General features: G+C 41.4%; 1 protein-coding gene across 1 annotated transcript in view; it reads right to left on the bottom strand.

The window, feature by feature from the left end:
- Positions 1 to 20711, bottom strand: part of FAM237A (family with sequence similarity 237 member A) — a 50112-nt gene extending 29401 nt beyond the window's left edge. The window contains exon 1 of the mRNA XM_089672772.1: positions 20315 to 20711. Within this exon, the coding sequence (XP_089528898.1) occupies positions 20315 to 20711 (397 nt within the window). The remainder of the gene's footprint in view (positions 1 to 20314) is intronic.
- Between the last annotated feature and the right edge of the window lie 488 nt (positions 20712 to 21199).

The raw sequence follows: 21199 nt of genomic DNA, 5'->3' as shown, positions 1-21199 counted from the left end.
TGTAGTGTACTTTGTATATCCAGGGATGTGGGCTTGTTGCCGGACTGTCTGGGGTGGGGTCCTGGATGTGTGCAAAGAAACAAACAAAGGGCGCAGGGGCCTAGTGCATCACCTTCTAAAAATTAGATTTGTTTAATAAAAAGTAGTATACTCACAAAAGAATAAAATCAAAGGCACATCACAAAAAGAGGGCAGCATGGTCCAATCTCCCTGGATGGAGGCTGTTGGGGGACTGTAGGCCTCCAAATAGCTGACGTGTTTCGAGGCAGAACCTCTTCCTCAGCTTTAAATTTTAAAATAATTTCTTAAGCACATATTGTACTGTACAAGGGTCAGCAGAAGAAGCACAAAAACGAAATAATTTGCAAATAAGATTGTCTTGCCTCTGATCTCTGTACCCCTGCCTCCTCACTTCTCTGGTTTCTTTAATAGCTTTACATGCAAGTATCTACAAAATAGCCACTTCTTTATTAAAGGAAGGAGATATATGCACATGGAAGTGACTCTTGGCAACCAGTCCATAAGTTATCTTCCACTGGTCCTGCAGAATGTGTTTCAAAGCACACTGCATTCAGTTATTGACACATATTCAAAGCACTTTTTTCTTAATGTGCTCCACCATTCTTGACGATTTCCTCAATAATTGATCCCCTGAATCTAGTCCACAATTTATTTCAGACATCCAGCACTGAGGAGAACACAAGGAAAAGGGCTCACATATTATTTCAGTTCCATGTCCCATTCTTTAGTCAGGTACTGAACTGGCCATTTTTCATTATCCATGATAAATATATAATGGCGTTTAATTGAAATTCTTTGCTATGTAACAAACCACTTACTATGAGTGCAAAAACACAGTAAAATAAGTAAATAAAACTACAAGCACACCTATGTGATCACAGTGATAGTTGCTAAACATGTGGCAGCTGAAATGCATACTGTATATACAAACAAAAAATACTGTACAAAACATAAGTGATGAATATAAAAAAAATGTGTCCAAATAAAGTTTCTTCCACAAAAAACACTGTATCAAGATTTGTGTTATCTTTTCTATCAACGCCTTCATGCTAAATGCTTTATGGGTGACATTGTCATACTTTTGAAGGAAAGTAAAGAATATCTAATTTCCCAAAACAGACAGGGTACAATTATGAACAAAAAAAAGGGGATTATTTTATTTCTAATGTGACAAAAAGGTATAACAAATCTAACAATTTATATTTTGTGATACCAAAGGGGTGATGTATGCACTCAATGTCCATGTGAATATCAACATATTAGACATAACATCTGAAACCTGTTACATGCTATACCCGTATTTAGAGTGTAATATGTAACATGCTCTAGCACACCTCTCTCACCCCCCCATTTTCCACCCCTTCCCTGACAGCGGGTAGGGGTTCTTCTACCTCTGTTTGTGCTGGTGTCACAATTAAAGCAGCGGAGCCCTCCACAACTGTGCTGAATTTAAAGTTTTACTAAACTCACAACAGTAAATCAGTCTGTATATGCAGTAAGGCATGCTTGTTATATTCACTGTGGAACCTAAAGGGTTAATCCTCCACATTTTGTAAAAAGTCTGTTTGATCCTGTCTCCTCTGATTCTCCCCTTCTTCTACTGTCCCCATTCCATCTGCTGATAGTACAAAGCTCTAACAGTTATTCTGCACATGCTTTGTTTGGTGTGTATTGATGGAGAGTTTTTTTTTTCTTTGGGGGGTACATGTGATCAGCACAGGGCCTTCTAATTAATATATGGAGAGGTGCTGACCTTATATGGGGCAAGGCTAATGAACACAGTGAACTAAAATATTCCTTGTTCTATGGTAAAGATGTCACAGATCCCAATGGACCACGGGTTATGCCCAACTATCTTATCTGTAATAGAAATCAAATAAATATATAAAGGTACTATCAATGGCACCAAAATGGCATCTCTATGTGGCCACCCTGGTATCCGTGAGGGAGAAGATCTCCTCCAGTGTCTACCACCATCCGTGTCGTAAAGGACGTGATGTCATGATGTCACACCGGCACCCAGCATGAGGACGCAAATCACGCCGGGCGAATGCGCAGTACCGCACAACATTCGGAGCAGTCATAGGATGCCGCCAGCATGGGAGATTGCCCTCTAGAGGCACCTACACAAAGCAAAGGCTTTGTTCGCACCGCCAGGGGCACAGAACAGCCCACAGGATAGAATACTCATGTGTTGGATGCCCAAACTAAGGGTCACCCACCAAATCGGGATGCAGTGTCACCCCGGAATTCATCTAAAAGACAAAACATGCAAGTGTGTAAAATGCAAATAACATACATAACACAAAAAGAAAATTGCAATACCAAATGTGCATAATATAACAAAATAATAGTGCATCTCCCCTAAATTGATGCCTTACTAAGGCTTGAGTGTTCTGAATTATATCCAAAAGCTATTATTTATGAAGAGCATGAGCGTATCCACACACCCCATATAGACCAAGGTCTAATCCTATTTATTTAAGGGAAAAGTTTAAGCAGTTTTAGCAGAAGTAAACCCCTTTAAAAAGGGGCGGAAGCATAATTCCTCCTACAAGCTTTAACCAGTGCTAGGCTGGACACTAATAGAAGTCATAGAACTGCTATATACTGCTGATGAGAAAAGGTATTTAGCAGTTTATATCTAATACAATAATTGCATTTCCATGTTCTGTGTACTGTGGGAGACCCAATATAGTGAATGCAGGGTCCTGGGTTTATCAACAGTTTAAATTCCCATTCACAGAGTTCTGTGAATGAATAAACTACAAGTCCCATCTTGCACTGTGGCAGACGGACTTGTAGTTCTCAATGTGCTATGAGTTTGCTGATCAGCATTATTATAGTTCATTGACTCTTCTAACAGAAAGCCCATACATACAGTTGCAAGAAAAAGTATGTGAACCCCTTGGGATTACGTGGAGTTTTGCATGAATTGGGCATAAAATGTGCTCTAAACGTCATCTAAGTCACAACAATAGAAGAACACAGTCTGCTGAACATAATACTACACAAACATTAGATGTTGCCATGGTTTAATTGCACATAACATGTAAACATTCACAGTGAAGGGAGGAAAAAGTATGTGAACCTTGGACTTAATAATTGGTTGACCCTCTTTTGGCAGCAATAACCTCAACCAAACATTTCCTGTAGTTGCAGATCAGACCTGCACAACGATCTGGAGTAATTTTGGACCACTCCTCTTCACAAAACTGTTTCAGTGTAGCAATATTCTTGGGATGTCTGGTGTGAATCGCTCTCTTAAGGTCATGCCACAGCGTTTCGATCGGGTTGAGGTCAGGACTCTGACTGGGCCACTCCAGAAGGCATATTCTGTGCTGTTGCAGCCATTGTTTTGTTGAATTACTTGTATGCTTTGGGTCATTGTCCTGTTGCATCACCCATCCTCTGCGGAGCTTCAGTTGGCGGACAGATGGTCTTACGTTTTCCTGCAAAATGTCTTGATGAACTCTGGAATTCATTTTCCCATCAATCACAACAATCCGTCCAGGCCCTGAGGCAGCAAAGCAGCCCCAAACCATGACGCTCCCTCCACCATGTTTTACAGTGGGGATGAGGTTTTGATGTTGGTGTGCTGTGCCTTTTTTTCTCCACACATAGTGTTGTGTGTTCTTCCCAAACAACTCAATCTTGGTTTCATCTGCCCACAGTATATTTTGCCAGTAGTGCTGTGGAACATCCAGGTGCTCTTTTGCAAATGTCAAACGTGCTGCAATATTCTTTTTGGACAGCAATGGCTTTCTCCGTGGTGTCCTCCCATGTACTCCATTCTTGTTGAATGTTTTCCTTATTGTAGATGTGTCAACAAAAATGTTAGCATGTGCCAGAGATTTCTGTAGGTCTTTAGCTGACACTCTGGGATTCTTCTTTACCTCATGCAGCATTCTGCACTGTGCTCTTGCAGTCATTTTTACAGGACGACCACGCCTAGGGAGAGTAGCAACAGTGCAAAACTTTCTCCATTTGTAGACAGTCTGTCTTACCGTGGACACATGAACATCAAGGCTTTTGAAGATACTTTTTCCAGCTTCATGCAAGTCAACAATTCTTGATCGTAGGTCTTCTGAGAGCTCTTTTCTGCGAGGCATGGTTCACATCAGACAGTGCTTCTTGAAACCAGTAAACACGAAACAGGTGTGTGTTTTTTAAGGGCAGGACAGCTGTCAGCAACACATCCAATATCATCACACTGATTGGAGTCAAGGTTGGCTCACTCCTGGTTTCATTAGCTCTGGGAGAAGTCATTAAGCTAGGGCCTCACATACTTTTTCCTGCCTGCACTGTGAATGTTTACATGTTATGTGCAATTAAACCATGGCAACGTCTAATGTTTGTGTAGTATTATGTTCAGCAGACTGTGTTCTTCTATTGTTGTGACTTAGATGATGTTCAGAGCACATTTTATGCTCAATTCATGCAAAACTCCACGTAATCCCAAGGGGTTCACATACTTTTTCTTGCAACTGTAGGTATGAGCAGAAAGCCCATCATGGGGGCAATGCTTTGCAAGCTCCTGAGAGGAAAAATAATAAATGCACTATTTTTTTTACTGCAAAACTACGTGCATTTATTATTTGTTCCTAAAAGGCAAACTTTTCCTTTAACAAAGAGCATACTGAATAAGCTTTGAAAGTTTTGGACAGATGGACAAACACATCAGTGAATGCTGTTGTGTGTTCCTTAACAATGAATTCAATGTATTTTAAAAGTAGCTAGTGTATACCTGATTTGTAAACAGTAAAGTTGTGACCGATCAACAAATTGTAACCAACTATTCCACAGTTATAAACACTATCATGTGCACAACTGGGACAGATAACCTAAAGTGTTATTAAACTAAAACCAAAAATTTTATTTATTACAGCTTACCAATTATTAGATGTGATGGCTTGCATCAGTTTTCTTATCTTTGGCTTTTCCCTCTGTTTCCACCTGGTGATCTGGCCATTAACACAACTCCTGTATTAGTGAGACACACTGTGGAGGAATGAGCACAGGACACAGCAGACAGCAGCATTGTCAGTCTGGGGCATGTTTAAGAACAGTAATAAATTGAAGCCAAACTTCAGCTCATATTTTATAATCAGTTACAGCAAACTGTTTATTTCTTTTGGGATAAAGGTTTTTTTTTTGCATGAATAAATAAAAGCTGATCATTTTAATCACCCTGCCAGTGTTAAGTGGTTGTCTTATTCATTAAACTGATGTACAATATTCTACTAGAGAGCTTTTATAAAATAGCTTTGCTGGCCAGATCACCAGATGAAAGTGGAAGAAAGAAAGCCTAAAATAAAAAATGAATACAGCCATTACATCTAAGAATTGTTAGGCTGCAATATAGTAAATGTTTGCTTCTGGGTTTTATACCGCTTTAATAGCATAACAAATACTGCTTATATTCCCGGAGGTGAAGCTGATCCTGTATGCTGAATGTAAAAGAGCTGATCCTGAATGCTGAGTGTAATCACCCACATAACAGGAAAACTCAGAGTGGTGTCTCTGTGGAGAGGTTCGCTATCAAGCTGGCATTGACAATGTTCAATTCCAGATGCATTGTTCATCCATACATCGGTGGATGTTGCCGGTCCTTACTACCATCTTCTGAGGATGGACTTTCCTTAGTATAGTGATATACCTGGCTTTTCTATTTGTTTATCAATGCAATATTTTTGGTATTTTATCAGTCCACTAATAAATCCGTCACCCCTTTCTCCCTTTTCGTTTCTTTCACAGAATCTGAGAGCAAGGAGGTGTCTGTGTATTACTTAACTGCAGTAGATGACAAAGTCAGGTCCCCAACCTGGCTCTGCTGTTTAGTAGGGTTGTGTGTATCTTGGAACTGGATGTTCAGATTTAAAAAAGTATTGGGTATATTTAATCAGTGCAAATAGCAGTGTTGTGCATATCAAACTAATTTCACTGTAGATAAGGTCTGATTGCTTGATTTGCATTTTTACATTTTGCACTTTGACTTTAGCATCCAATCAGCATTGATCTTTGATGTTCTGACTGCTGTAAACTCTAAAAATTGAAAGCTGAGATTCAATTGGTTGTATTGGTTTCCAGCATATGGCAATCACATACCGCATTACATATTTAATGGGCGCTTGAATTGGTTTTAACTTCAGTTGTAACACTGAATAAAATAGAACAAGGAAGCAGCATTGACGCGATGGTCATTCTGATCTTTAGATGGGAAGTTGTTAAAACTGGCATACTAAGAAGCTCCAGCTATAAAAAAAATGATGGAAGGACAATATTCTGCACTTATTACAACTACAAAGATAACATCTGTTAGAAAGAGGGTAGAGATTTACAGGTCATCAGTTTGGCACAATTTTGCTTAGTGTTTCAAATGTGCCAATCAAGAAAGTACCACTATTTTCAAGTCCTCCTGTAATCTCCATAAAGTCAGTTTATCAGAAATGGCTATATGTAGAGAAAGCACAGTTCTAAAAACAATTCATCTGTCCTAGAGTTAAAATAAAATCAATTACAATAAAACCTCATACAATGTTGCCACTATAATGGTATTCTCAACCTTTCCTTCAAATACTGTGCTATAGAAGTCAATCTACTCAAGTATACATTTTCAAAACAAACACTTTTATTGCCACTGAAATGCTACCGACCAACAAATATTAACTTCAAATCCCAGTAGTGCATTAACAAATTATAAGGAATGATTTCAATAGAAAAGTAAGTACTTTATTGTACTGTTGGTCAGTACTGAAACCCAGGGACTTTGACAAGGACAAACATCAACATTTAGGAAAATCCATGTAAAGTATTGACAGTTTCTTTACTATAGTCATATGGTGTGACATGAAGGTTTCAGAGGCAGCATAGTCCAGGGGTTGATTGTTCTCTCCAGCATGGCAGCATAATGACATTACATTTGAGACATGAGACAGAGAGAAGACTTATTTGAAGCTCCAGTTAGGCATATTGAACGCTGATTGGTTTCTGTGTAGAGTTGCACCAAATTTTGCACTGAACAGTTTTAGTAAATAACCCCCACAGTCTCTTAAAAATTATATTAATGATACAGTGGCTGAAGTAGTTAGCATGAGAACATTGATTGGCATAAGGATGTAACTTGGACTAGTGAAGCGAATGGTGTAGCACAATGAATGGTACTATTAAAGTAGCTTGTATCAAGGCATCCAGAGTTGTCCCGCCGCTGACTCGTCCGCACCCGCTGAGCGCTCACTGCAATATGACAAGTCTGACAGTTGCCACTCAGATGTAAATAATTGGGCGTAGCTAGCGGTAACGTCACAGCTAGCCACACCTATTTGCTTACATCTGACCGGCAAATGTCAGACCTGTCATATTGCAGAAAGTGCACGGCGGGTGCGTATGGGTCAGCAGATGTCATTTTTTATTTTATTTTGGTGAGCCGGCGTTGTTGCAATAGCGCTGGATTCCGTGATTGATGATGGATTACATTCATAGAAGCATTTTATTTTTGCTTTTTTTTAAATTAAAGGACTTGTCAAAACTGTTATTTTGTTTTTTGTTCAATTAAACACATATTTCAAAAGTCTTTATCTTTTTCTAAATGTAATGCTTTAATGAATGGGTAGGGGTACAAGTACCCCTTACTCATTCACAAGGGAGAGGCAGAATCAGGGTGCCCCCTTATTTAAAGGGTACCCTGATGCTAATGAGCCCTCCTGCCCCCAGACTCCTACAACCACTGGGCCACAGGCCCTTGTCCCCATCGACATGGGGACATTGTCACAATGCCTAGAGTACATGACCTGGTGAGCTGCATGGGGGGAGGCACTCAATCACAGATCAAGGTTATGGTAGGAATTTAGGGGGGACACCATGCCCCCCTCCATTTTGGTGGTGGGGTTCCCCTTAAGTTCTACCAGACCTAAAGGGCCTGGTATGGCTGGAGGGGGAACCCCATGCACCTTTTCCTTAATTTTTGGGAGGTGAGGTTCCCTTTAAAAGTCCTACTAGGTCTAAAGGGCCCTGTAGGGCTTTTACGGGGAACCCCATGCATGTTTTAAAAATAATTTTTACTGTGGGGTCCCTCCTAACCTTCCTACCAGACCTAAAGGGCCTGATAAGGATTGGACGGGGGGGGGACCTACACTGTTTCTTTTCTGTAATGTATTGTTCGTTTTATTTTTATTTATTTATTTATCATTATTATTTTTTTTGGGGGGGGTAGTATTCTCCCCTCTGTCTTCGGCAGTGTTCAGCAACACAGTGCATAAGGCTGCAGTGTAAGCAGCCTAATATAGTGTGAGGTGGGGACTTAGCTATGAGCCATGATTGGCCAAAGTCACAATGACATTGGCCAGTCATGGCTCTCACAGTACATTGTGCTGTGATTGGCCAAAGCATTGAACCTGATCTTTGGTCAGGTGCATTGCTTTGGCCAGTCATGGCTCTCACAATGCACTGTGAGAGTGCAATGCATTGTGGGGCAAACAAACACACTTATCTGAGCATACCCTTTGCTTGCAGTACATTACAGCATAAAAAAAATGCAAAAAAAACACCTTCCTTACACTCACATAAAGTAATTAAGCTCCAATTTCCATAGGGTAATTTGTTCTCTCAGATCACAGATGGTGATCTACCCTTATCTTCCTCCAAGCTCTCACTCCTGGATGGACAAATGGATGGATGGATAGGGGTACTTTATGACCAGCTTGTTACTCTCAAGCCTTCGCTCATGATTCCTCCTAAATTTACCCCAAATGCATTCTCATGGATGGATGGATGAGAAAAATGCAAAAGAAAACATATCAAAATAGCGTAATACTGTTAAAAACTATTTAATACTATTTTTTTGACTTTCACATATAATTTGTCACAGTTTTGATTATTTGTATTATTTGCGCTGTATTATTTTTATCATTATTTTTCAATGCAGTAATTATTTGGACCCCAAAATTGCAACATTTCTACATGCATAAATAAAGCTTTGTAAAAGATAGGTACCAGGCATTAGTACCAAAGCACCATAACATAACATAGATATTCTTGCACAGGAGAAGCTTGAATCTGGGCAAAAATTGTATATTTTTGGGGGCACATGCTCAAAGCTGGACAGGATGGACATGTCTGCCTAGCGCTTCGCACATCGGAGGCACACACTTAAAAAGCCTCTTCGGCCACCTAACAAGCACCCACTGACCCGCAGACCTGTGTACAGCACCTGGGTGCCGGCGGTATGGTCCACGGAAGAACCCGGCAGAAGCCAAAAACAAAATCCATCTGAGAGATGCTTGCTCAAGCCTCTTCCAAGATGGTGGCCTTGCCATCTTCCTATGTGAACATGCCATGCTCTTCTAAGCAAAAGCTGCCAGCTATGGGAGAGGAGGGTGAGTCAGACACTGAACTTCTAGCAATACCAAAGCCTCCACATTCTACCCCTGCACATTCAGACCTGCTTAAGCAGTTTGAACGGATGCTGCTGAAAGCCTTTAAACCAACCTCTAACCAGACCACAGAGCATCTGTCCAGAGAAATCCGCAAGTTGGGTCAATGTACAGCGGACCTGGAACAGAGAACAAATGATTTGGAGGCTGTGCTTGGCAACCATTTGGATTAACTGGAAGCCCTCCATAAGAAAAATCTTTTTTTACAAACTTATTTAGAGGACTATGAAAATCAGGCACGCCGCTCCAATTTGCTCTTATGTGGAATCCACATTGACGTCCAATCAACAGTGACGGTTTCAGGAACTGGTCCCCTCAATCTCCAATAGAGCACCTTGAGATTGGTCCACAGAGCATTGGTCCCACGCAAACTGGAGGGCCCCCATGCAACATAGTCACAAAGCTGCACTTTTATCTCACTAAACAGCAACTCATGACAGTTGCTTGCCAACAGGTGTCCCTCTCCTTCCAAGGCCATGTTTATTAGTTTTGCCAGTCTCTCACAGCTGACCCTCTCCTTCCAAGGCCATGTTTATCAGTTATTTGCCAATCTCTCACAGTTGACTATCTCTAAACATCAAGCTTTAAAGCCACAACTACAGGTCTTGCAATGTCATTGCATACCCTATACGTGGGGGTTTCCTTTTTCCCTCTGCTTCACCTACCAGGGAACCAGGCACATTTGCAAAACCCCTGATGACCTGCAATCTGTTCTACAGGACTTGTGACGGTCATCATCACCTCCCTCAGAGGATGAGCACTAGCACGATGTTAGGCACACTGGTTACTAGCCGCTGGGCTGTAACTTGCTGCATTGATTCTACAAGAAGGCTGTAACTTGCTGCATTGATGCTACAAGAATTGAGGTTTTTATGGCTCATGACCTAATGGTCAAACCTGCTGCAGATATTGAACCACTCGTTTTCTTTATTTTTGATCCAGAAGACCCTCTTTCCCACCCTTCCTCCCCCTCCCTTGCTTGAACCCTTTCCTGCCCCTCCATCCTCCTCTTTCCCCTTCCTTTCACCCCTCCTCCCCATCCCTCTTTTTAATTCCCATTCACCTCCTATTTTTTTTTCCTGCTCAGTTCCCCTTTATCGTTAACATTTAAGATTACTTGTTTACACTACATCTATAATGTTCCATGGTCTCTTGGAGAACCCAGTTTTGGCATTAGCTCCCACCACACCAGCCTTTCCAGCTAGCTGGTATTCAATTCCTGCCCTACATGTTCTCTTAAATTCCTCTCCTAAAACCCATGGACACTCTGAATCCTTTTAACAATGACCATTCTCCATGTTGCTTAATCCCCACTCCAATGACACTTCCTGGACCAAGTACAGGTCCATCTCCCTTCTTAGCCTAGACATCAAAATCACAGCCAAAATCTTGTCTACTCTATGAAACCCAATCATCGGCTCTTTGATCCATAAGGATGAAGTGGGTTTCATTCCCCTACAACAAGCTGGAGACAATGTCCGAAGGCACATGTGGTCTGTTCGAGACACACACCTGCTTGCTTTCTATCATTAGATATCAAAGAGGCATTCAATATGGTCTCATGGCTGTAACTACAGTTTGCCCTGCACAGATGGGATTTTGGCCCACATTTTCTTCTTTGGATATCTTTATTATACACTCCTCCCAGGGCATATCTAAAATATACAGGCTTTAACTCGGATCCCTTCCCTATTCATCGATGCTGCTACCTTTCCCCCTTCCTTTTTGTCCTGGCTACTGAGTCCTTAGCCCAAATGATCTGAGCTGATCCCAATGTTAAGGGTCTAGAATTTGGAGGTCACCACCACAAATCATATCTGTTTTCAGATGATACTCTTCTTTTTTTTACCTCTCCCCTGACCTCTGCCCCCAATCTTCTTGTGACTCTGGATCAATTTGTGGCATTCTCAGGCCTGGTGGTTAACCCGCAAAAATCTACAGCCCCTAATGTATCCTTGCCTCTGACAACCCTCACCCACCTCCATTAGGCCAGTCTCCTCACTAGTCTTATGTTCTTATGGTCCAAACTGCCTCTGGAATGGATGGGGCAGATTACCATGGTTAAAATGTTAATCTTGCCTAAGATTCTATATCTTTTCCACGTCCTAACTATATCAGTACCGCCTCAGTTCCTGTGGATCCTACAGCGTCTTACGATAGCTTATGTCTGGGGCAAGGTCAAACCGCATCTGTCCAAAAACAATCTCTTTTCCTCGAAGCTCAAGGGCGGCCTTGGGTTGCCAAACTTCACAAAATTTTATCAAGCAGGGCATTTAGCGCAAATTCACAAATACCATGCTGTAAATGAATTCACACTCTGGGTCACCCTAGAGTCTATGGATTGTGACTAGAGATGAGCGAATTATTCAAAAATTCGATTCGGCTGATTCGCCGAATTTGCGGAATAAATTCGATTCGATGCGAATTTATTCGCTGCAAATTTAACTTATTAAAAGGGTTTCTAGGCTTCAGAGAGCCTTTATATTAGTGCAGAACACTGTACCTTTAATTTAAATGCCCTTGGAGTCTGCTGGGGAAGAGAAATAATACTGTCAGTCAGTATGACATGCAGATGAGTGCCGTCGATCTTAGAATCACCGCACACTTCACTCATTTGGCCAGTCACGGGGCACGATGAAGAAGATGAAGAAGAAGATGAAGATGAAGAAGATGAAGAAGATGAAGAAGAAGAAGAAGATGAAGAAGAAGATGATGATGAAGAAGATGATGATGAAGAAGATGATGAAGAAGAAGATGATGAAGAAGAAGATGATGAAGAAGAAGATGATGAAGAAGAAGATGATGAAGAAGAAGAAGATGAAGAAGATGAAGAAGAAGAAGAAGAAGAAGAAGAAGAAGAAGAAGAAGATGAAGAAGAGGAAGAAGAAGAAGAAGAAGAAGAAGAAGAGGATGAAGAAGAAGAAGAAGAAGAAGAAGATGAGGATGAAGAAGAAGATGAAGAAGAAGATGATGAAGAAGATGATGATGAAGAAGATGATGAAGAAGAAGATGATGAAGAAGAAGAAGATGAAGAAGAGGAAGAAGAAGAAGAAGAGGATGAGGAAGAAGAAGAAGAGGATGAAGAAGAAGAAGAAGAAGATGAGGATGAAGAAGAAGAAGAAGAAGAAGATGAAGAAGAAGATGATGAAGAAGAATAAGATGAAGAAGAAGAAGAAGATGAAGAAGAAGAAGAAGATGAAGAAGAAGATGATGAAGAAGAAGAAGAAGAAGATGAGGAAGAAGAAGAAGAAGAGGATGAGGATGAAGAAGAAGAAGAAGAAGAAGAAGATGAGGATGAAGAAGAAGAAGAAGAAGAAGATGAGGATGAAGAAGAAGAAGAAGAAGAAGATGAGGATGAAGAAGAAGAAGATGAGGATGAAGAAGAAGAAGAAGAAGATGAAGAAGATGAAGAAGAAGAAGAGGAAGAAGAAGATGATGAGGAAGAAGAAGAAGAAGATGAGGATGAAGAAGAAGAAGAAGATGAGGATGAAGAAGAAGAAGAAGATGAAGAAGAAGATGATGAAGAAGATGATGATGAAGAAGATGATGAAGAAGAAGATGATGAAGAAGAAGATGACGAAGAAGAAGATGATGATGAAGAAGAAGATGAAGAAGAAGATGATGATGAAGAAGAAGATGAAGAAGAAGAAGATGAAGAAGAAGAAGATGAAGAAGAAGATGAAGAAGAAGAAGATGAAGAAGAAGAAGAAGATGAAGAAGAAGAAGAAGAAGAAGAAGATGAGGATGAGGAAGAAGAAGAAGAGGATGAGGATGAAGAAGAAGAAGAAGATGAGGATGAAGAAGAAGAAGAATATGAGGATGAAGAAGAAGAAGAAGATGAGGATGAAGAAGAAGAAGAAGATGAGGATGAAGAAGAAGAAGAAGAAGAAGAGAATGAGGATGAAGAAGAGGATGAGGATGAAGAAGAAGAAGAGGAAGAGGATGAGGATGAAGAAGAAGAAGAAGAAGAGGATGAGGATGAAGAAGAAGAAGAGGATGGGGATGAGGATGAAGAAGAAGAAGAAGAAGAAGTAGGATGAAAATAAGAAGAATTCCAGTACAGCAAAAAGTGTATCTGCAGAGAGCTCCGCTATTTCTGACAGTTCTCTGACAGTTCCTTCACATTTACAGCGGTTGAAACATTGTATCTATTTGTTTCCGAATAAAAACATCTGTATCCTAAATGGAAACAAATAGATACAATGTTTCAACCACTGTAAATGTGAAGGAACTGTCAGAGAACTGTCAGAAATAGCGGAGCTCTCTGCAGGGACACTTTTTGCCGGCTGTAGAAGGGATGAAAATCGGCCGATCGGGAAAAATTTGATTCGTGCATCCGAAGTTTGCTAATTTTCGGATTCGGTGCAAATCGAATTTTTCCTAATATTCGAAACGAATTCCACTTCGCCAAGTTCGATTCGCTCATCTCTAATTGTGACCCTCTGTCGGTTGCTAATTTGTTATGGCTATGACCTGTTGATCGCCGGTCATTTCAGAACCCAGTTACTCGACACTACCTATCCATTTGGGACAACCCCTCTATGCCTTGCAGTTTTATCATAACCCACTTTTGTTCTTCTTTCTTTATCTGGCTTTCTACTCTGCCTGGACCTCCCCTCTTCGTTTCGCAATTAATCTTATTCAGGCCTATAAATATATGACCCCCAATGCCTTTAAACCATTTCCAACCCTCTGTAAGACTTATGGAATCTCACGTTCCAAACTCTTCCGAAACCTACAGATTAAACACTTCCTAACCTCCTATTTATGCACTGATACCTCCCTCCATCATACGACTAATTTCAAATGCAGCTGTAAATACAACCCTCATACGTAAGGCTTAATCTCCTCCCTATATGCCCAGTTGTTGGCCCCGCCACCTCATACGTCCCTCCCCTATGTGGTTAACTGGGAACAAGACCTGAGTTTGCAACTGGAAGCAGCAAATGGGTTTGACATCTGGTCCACAACATAATCTTCTTTGCCTTAGAAACAAATTATAAATTATGCAATGGTATCTGGTTTCTGCCCAGATTGCTAAATTTCTCCCGTCCTACTCACCTTCTTGTTTTCCTGGTTGTTCTGAAGCAGGCATCACACACCACCATATTTGGTGGAGCTGTCTGATTGTCCAAATATATTAGGCCAAAATCTTTCACATACTTACTATCCTGTTTGACCAACGTTTATCTGTTGACCCAGCTATGGCCTACTTAGTAGGAAACCCTTGGAAGTGACCCAGCATCATTTTAAACTTCTCCTACAGTTTAATACCACAGTGAAGCAAACCATTGTGAAGGCCTGAAAAACTCCCCACCTCAGTGTCTTAGAAACCAAACATAGGGTCACTAAGGCCATGATACATGCCAAGGTTGAGGCAGTCCTATTGGATAGAGTGAGTAAATATGAAAGATTGTGGAAACCTTGGGTGGACCACTAACTACCAGTTGACTTTGATGAAAAACTACTATCTCTATAACACACATGTCAGCACAAGTTCTTCCTTAGTTCTCCTCCTTCATTCCTCCCCCTGGGGTCCCTATCCCCTTCCCTACCCTCCTCTGATATACCCCTCTTTACTCACTGGGTTTTGGAGGTACTCAAACAATGTAACCTGAAAGACTTCTTCCTACAGAGTACAGGATGGACCCTTGTTAAAAAAATTACAGCCTTTGCAACTGTTAAACAGCTGCAGGAAAAAAATGTTTGCCACGTTAAAACTCCTTTTGCAAATAAGAGCATTTCTATGCCCCCATTTCTGAAGTTATGGTAGCAGGCCTACAGCAGTGGCATGAGATGTTAACATTGGCAGATAGAAAAATATGCTTGGGGTGGCTGGGAGTTTACACAGGGGTTGGCCAAAGCATTGGTGGTAGCATCTAAGATTTTTTAACGGCCTCTAAAAGGAGAATATTGAAATGCAGAAAGAACAAAAAATCTGGGAGAGTTGCAGGACCCCCCACAAATGTACTTAGCAGAATCTGCATCAGAAGCATCGTAGCTGCTGATGATCCAAGATCGATTCAAGGCTGATTCATCTTCAAAAATGTTAACCAGTAAACAGTGTCTGTGGACAAACACACTCTTTTATCTATCACAAAGCCTCCCAGAGCACTGAATATATGTTCAGAGAGCACACTAGTTGCAGGCCAGCCCAACAGCTAAGCAAACTGGTCCATCTTCATAACTTAGTAGTCCAGGAGGTCATCTATTCATTGGCTCTCTAGATTCTTTTTTGACCTGAGATAATCAGCCACCATTTGCAGATATTGCCAATATGTGCTTGCAGCAGACAACCGTGGGTGTTGAGGATTGAAACATCAGGTGGCACCCTTCTCCACCATTCCTCCTTTCATCAACAGGTGCCTCAGTGACACCTTGTTCATAGTAAAGTGCAGGGATGGCCTACCATCATCCCTATCACTGGGGGCTGCTGAGCGGGCATGGTGTATAGTGGGGGTAGAGGTGTAATGGGAGATGCTGGGAGGAGGAGGATGGGTAAGGCCCTTTTCCTGATGTGTGCCTTGTTTTTTACTGTTCTCAATGAGCTATAAGGGGAGAGGTCAGATATATTTTTATGCACGTGGTACATGACTGATACTATCCATTTGAGGCAGACAAATAATAGGCTGCAATTAACAATGGCATGGTCTGCTGCACTCATACTAAAATAGTCCGCATAGCTGAGCCCTAGAAGTGGATTGGGGGACAACTGTACCCTACATCTGTGGAGCTTTGCCATCCAGTAGAATAGGGTGGCTGAGCCTTCCATTTCTCTGCTAGCTGCCCCTGGGTGTTATCATGCTTCATTGGAATTGTGCCTCTTTATTACTTTCCTCCCCTGCTTTATCTGACACACAGGTACAGTCAGAGACCTCATCAGACCCCATTGGTGGAACAATGACAGAAGTAGCTGTGGACGAGGGGTCAGGATATGCTGCTTTGGCAGCTGTGGTGCAATGCAAGCTAGTCTGAACAAAGGTGATAGAAGAGGAGAAGGATGTGGATGGCTTGGTTAGCCACTGCACCACCTCCACTGCATCATTGCATGCTGTGGCTATATAGCTTGCCCAGCACCCATATAAAGGCAAATGTGCTATACCTACAGATTGGCAAAGATCAAATGTGCTGATCACCCCTCATAGTTGCATGGAAACTTCTCCTCTCTCTATTGGCCTCTCAGATATGGGGGCTTATTTAAGATGTTCAGAATGATATTTGGGACATAGCCTGTGCAGGGAGCAGAGCTATGGAAGGGACCCAGTCGGCCCACCCACTACAAGCTGTCTGTAGAAAACTACAGGGGGACAGATCCAGGAACCCTGCACACACACACAGAAAGCAGCAGGCACTGGTCTTTTTTTTTTATGACGCTCCTGCACAAAAGGAACGTTTAACACTGAATTACTGCACAGATCATTTTATTATTTTCATCACCAGATCAAAGTTATTAATGTTACTATTCTTTTGTTTTATATTTTGTAAATACATCCTGTAAAGTAAATGTTTCCTATGTGTCACCTTTTAAATATTCTGAGCAGTGGTCACAAAACGTGTCTTAAATGCTATATTAAGTACTTTACTACCAAGATTGCATCTTTCAGTGGGATATCATTCTTTAATACGGTATGGTCCCCGCACGACCTCTGGGCTTTTTTCACACTCACCAAGTTTTCCCTACCATCCTGGCTTCCCCCAGAAAACTTAGGGCTGAGCCTCCTGAGCATTGACAGCAACCATCCTATCTTCTGCATACACACAGCGCTACTTTCAGGTTGCAGTTGCCATCACCACATGGTCATTTGCAAATCTAGCAGTGTTCTATTTCTATTTTTTGCACTATTGCTATCATTGAATACTACAATATAAAGGCCCTCATGCTTTCCTCTGTTCTACAAAACCAGGCACCCTGCACAAGGAGAGAAAGGAGCAGCAGTCACTGGTCTTTAACATCTGAAGCTCCTACACCACATACAAGGCCCCTAGGCCAAATCAAACCTGTCAGGCCATTTCTTGTAGCCCTCACACCTCTGCTGTAGCTGAAGCACTCCCTTCATCTCTGCACCCACCACAGCTGGGTTGGCAGCAGAGAGGAGGACAGGAGGCTTGTCTCTGTCACCCTGTCTCAGAAGTCGACAGCAGAGAGGAGAACAATACTCCTCCTACAGATCCTGCTCCTCTCTGTGCCCTCGCGTCTGCCTTCCCTGCATTCAGCAGACTCCAGCAACTGACTCCAGCCCTCCTCTGGTCCTCCTCCAGACCCTGCACTTTCTGTTTCCCAGCTCCACCCCCAGGTTCTTCCCAGCAACAGCACAAGGTAAGGGGATACACTGTGATGTAAGGGAGGGTGAGGTACTCTTCACATCTGATGTAAGGAGATGGGGTGCTCTGGACATCTACTTATAATTATTATGAAAATAATATAATTCTATGCCGTTTGAAAAGGAGGAAACTGTATTGGAGACTGCTTAGACAGAACACCATGGCAGAACCATGTTCTGTCTTAGCAGTCTCCAAAGTTTCTTGTGGATGATACCAGCAGTGTGTGGCCCTCCTTTTCAGACTTGCATTATCTGCTACAGGAGTGTGAGAAGGCTCCGTGTCAGTCTGCACCTGCCCTTCACAACTTGAAGTAACACTAAAAGTTCAGTTAGAAAAAAAAAATTACAAACAAGTCATACTTTGCTGCTCCTTGCAATGGATTTACACGATCCTCCTTTTTTGGTTCCTCTGCCGGTGCTCCTGGTCCCTCTCCCCTGCTGAGTGCCCCCAGAGCAAGCTTCTTGCTCTGGGGGCACTTGTACATACTCACTCTCGAGCCTCGCTCTGTGTGTCTATTAGACACATGGAGCACATCTCAGTCCCATCCCCTCCTTCCTCACTGGCTGTGACTGACAGCAGCAGGAGCCAAAGTGTCTCAGCCAATAAGCATAGAGAGAGACAAAGAACAGCTACTGCTCCCATGCACAGTGCTGGATTAAGATGGGGCTTGGGTAAGTATTGGGGGGGGGCATAGAGTGCATAGAGGTAAAAAACCTTTAGCCTTTACACCCACTTTAAGTCTTAGGTTATTAGTAAAACCAGTAATAACCAAAAGGCAAAGGCAATTATTTATTTTGATAAAGAGTAGATACATTTATAGTCTTTCCAGATATAACTGGTCCTTTGAGGGCAACCATAATGCTAGGTTTGACACCCCTGGCCTACACAAAGGAAAGCTTTCATGCTGGGTTACTGCACATATCTGGAAAAAATAAACTGTTGTATTTATGGCAATATTTGCTTATCCCAGGGTTCAGATTTAACAGTCTATCTATGCTTCAGTCACTCTTCACTTGATCTGTGCATCCAATAGTCTAGGTATATGACAGTGCACAATATAGATTGTGAATATTGATGCCTTGTATATATTTAGAACAACGGAAATCAACAGGGGTGTATTTCTTCCCCTGCTAGTTTGGCATGTGTTTTCTATTATAGTCATTCCTAGAAGATATACTGTCCAATCAAAAGTAATCAAAATGGTTACTCTCTGGCAAGAAGAGTCAGAGTAAAAAAAGTCCTTTAATAGTTCAATTGACAGGGGCGCCCGATATGGTTGTTCAAACGATAGGCACCAGTCATCTGCTTTAGTAAAAAGTCCAATTACTTTATTTCACCAAATATATATATATATTTATTTGGTGAAATAAAGTAATTAGATGTTTTACTAAAGCAGAAAACTCATGCACATCTTTTGAAGCAACCACATTGGGAACATCTGCCAATTGAACTATAAACAGGCTTTTTTGCTCTGACTCTTCCTACCAATTCATTCACCCACTTCAAAACCCTACAGAAAACCCAGGATGGGAATGCTCGGGGCATAGACAGCAACTACACTGACCTTGTGTGGAGACAGGTTTTCTCCACCGTGCACTATGAAGGCTGCATGTTCCCTCCTCAACAGTTGTAAGTCCATTTTGACCTTTTTTCCCTTTTCTTGTGGAAGCATTTTCTCCTTGTTTCTGAATGAATCTACTACACTGTAAGGTCTCCCACCTCCTTCTCTTTTCTTTTTTTGGTGGAACCAGAGACTCCTTGGTTTGCGATTTACTACCTCACCTCTTACCCTACTTTTTGGCAACATTCTTTTCCTAAATACAATTTTATGTATCCTTGCCATTGCCACAGCTTTTCCATATATCTCTGTGGCAAATCCACTGAAGTACATAGGATGATATAGTGGAACATTAACCTCTCCAAAAATTGAGAACGTCACTTAGGGGCAAGTTGTTCATTAAAGGATCAGTCCACCTAAAGCTCTTATTTTAGTTTACTTTAGACAGTATATCTCCAAGAACCCTATTGGTTAGATATCTGCACTCAAGTTCCTGGATCTGAACATCTGCTGTGGTTATTCTGAGGGTTTCCCACTCTCCCCTCTTAAATTTTTTATTTATTCTATTTATTTTTTTAGATGAAAACAAAAGGTGCTGGAACACCTAAAAGGCAGTTAGAACATCTCCAGCCTCCACGTGGACTTAAGGAATTGACAATTGGCAGGGAGATCTCACAACTGAAGCATTCAAGATAAAAAAGAAGTAGTTTACTTTGACCAACTATAACTAAACAATCATTGTTGGGAGGAAGGACCCCTTGCATTTGGACTACATTACTAAAAACAGCTGGACATTTGCAGTCCGGTTTGTTTTACATAAATACACTCAATTATTTGTGGACATTACACAATAACTGCGTAGAAGTCAGAAAAATTTAAATTTCACTAGAAAATGTTTTCTTCATAGTACTAACAGATTAAATTGTGCATTATAGCTTGAAAGTTTGTGGTGACTCTTCTGGCCAAATCTCAAAAGACTTACTTGATGTGTACTGTGAAATGAAATTAGTTACTGTTTTTTCTTCTTCATTCAGTTGTCTTCTACCAAGGCCATGTGCTCTGGAGAGTACACAGTGTACATAGATGTCCCAGAAAAGTTGTGCTAGGTCCCAAAACATAACACCATGTTTAAGGTTGTCAGATGACTTCAAATATATCATGAAGTCCCAAAATTCAGGCACAGAATCTGCTATCCGTGGTTTCTTCATCTCCAGTAGCTTTGCTGTAGATGATTCCCAACATTGGGGATCTGCCCGGCTTAGGGCAAGTGGATCTACTTGACCATGACAGCAGATGTGGATGCCAAATATTCCCAGAAAGAGCAGTAAATACGTTAGTTGCATACTACTGTATGCTTGCACTGTGCGTCCGGTTATCATATCACTTTCAGACTCCTACAAATGAAAATAAACATGAAATAAGACAGGTATAAAAATTAATTTATAGATCATGTAATTTGGAGGTTTAAAGCTGAATTCCGGGCACAAAAATGTTCATTTAAATGTATTCCTCAATTGTCACAAAGATTATATATTTATAGTCACAAAGATTATAAATCCTCTTCGTGTGCACCAAACAAATTTGAAAATCCATATATTAACTTGTAAACGTAGCAATGACATCATCACTGTGCTGTACATAACCTGTGCAGAGAACAGATCTATGGGAGTAATCAGAAGGCTCCACACCCCACCATACCGGCTACCGGCTAAACTACAGGAGGGGGTGGAGATAAGGCCAATCATCCTACACAAGGAGACAGAGCAGCAGTGACTTTTGTTTTACAGGAAGCTCGTGCACAGAGCAATGTTTCATACTGGATCACCGCACAGATCTGGAAGGATTAGGCAAAGCACTCTAAGATTCA

The sequence above is a fragment of the Staurois parvus genome, unplaced genomic scaffold (genome assembly GCF_062004578.1).
Source record: "Staurois parvus isolate SC_StPar_1 unplaced genomic scaffold, SC_StPar_1.0 ptg000011l, whole genome shotgun sequence".
Classification (NCBI taxonomy): domain Eukaryota; kingdom Metazoa; phylum Chordata; class Amphibia; order Anura; family Ranidae; genus Staurois; species Staurois parvus.
This window is presented reverse-complemented; position numbering and strand designations above follow the sequence as displayed.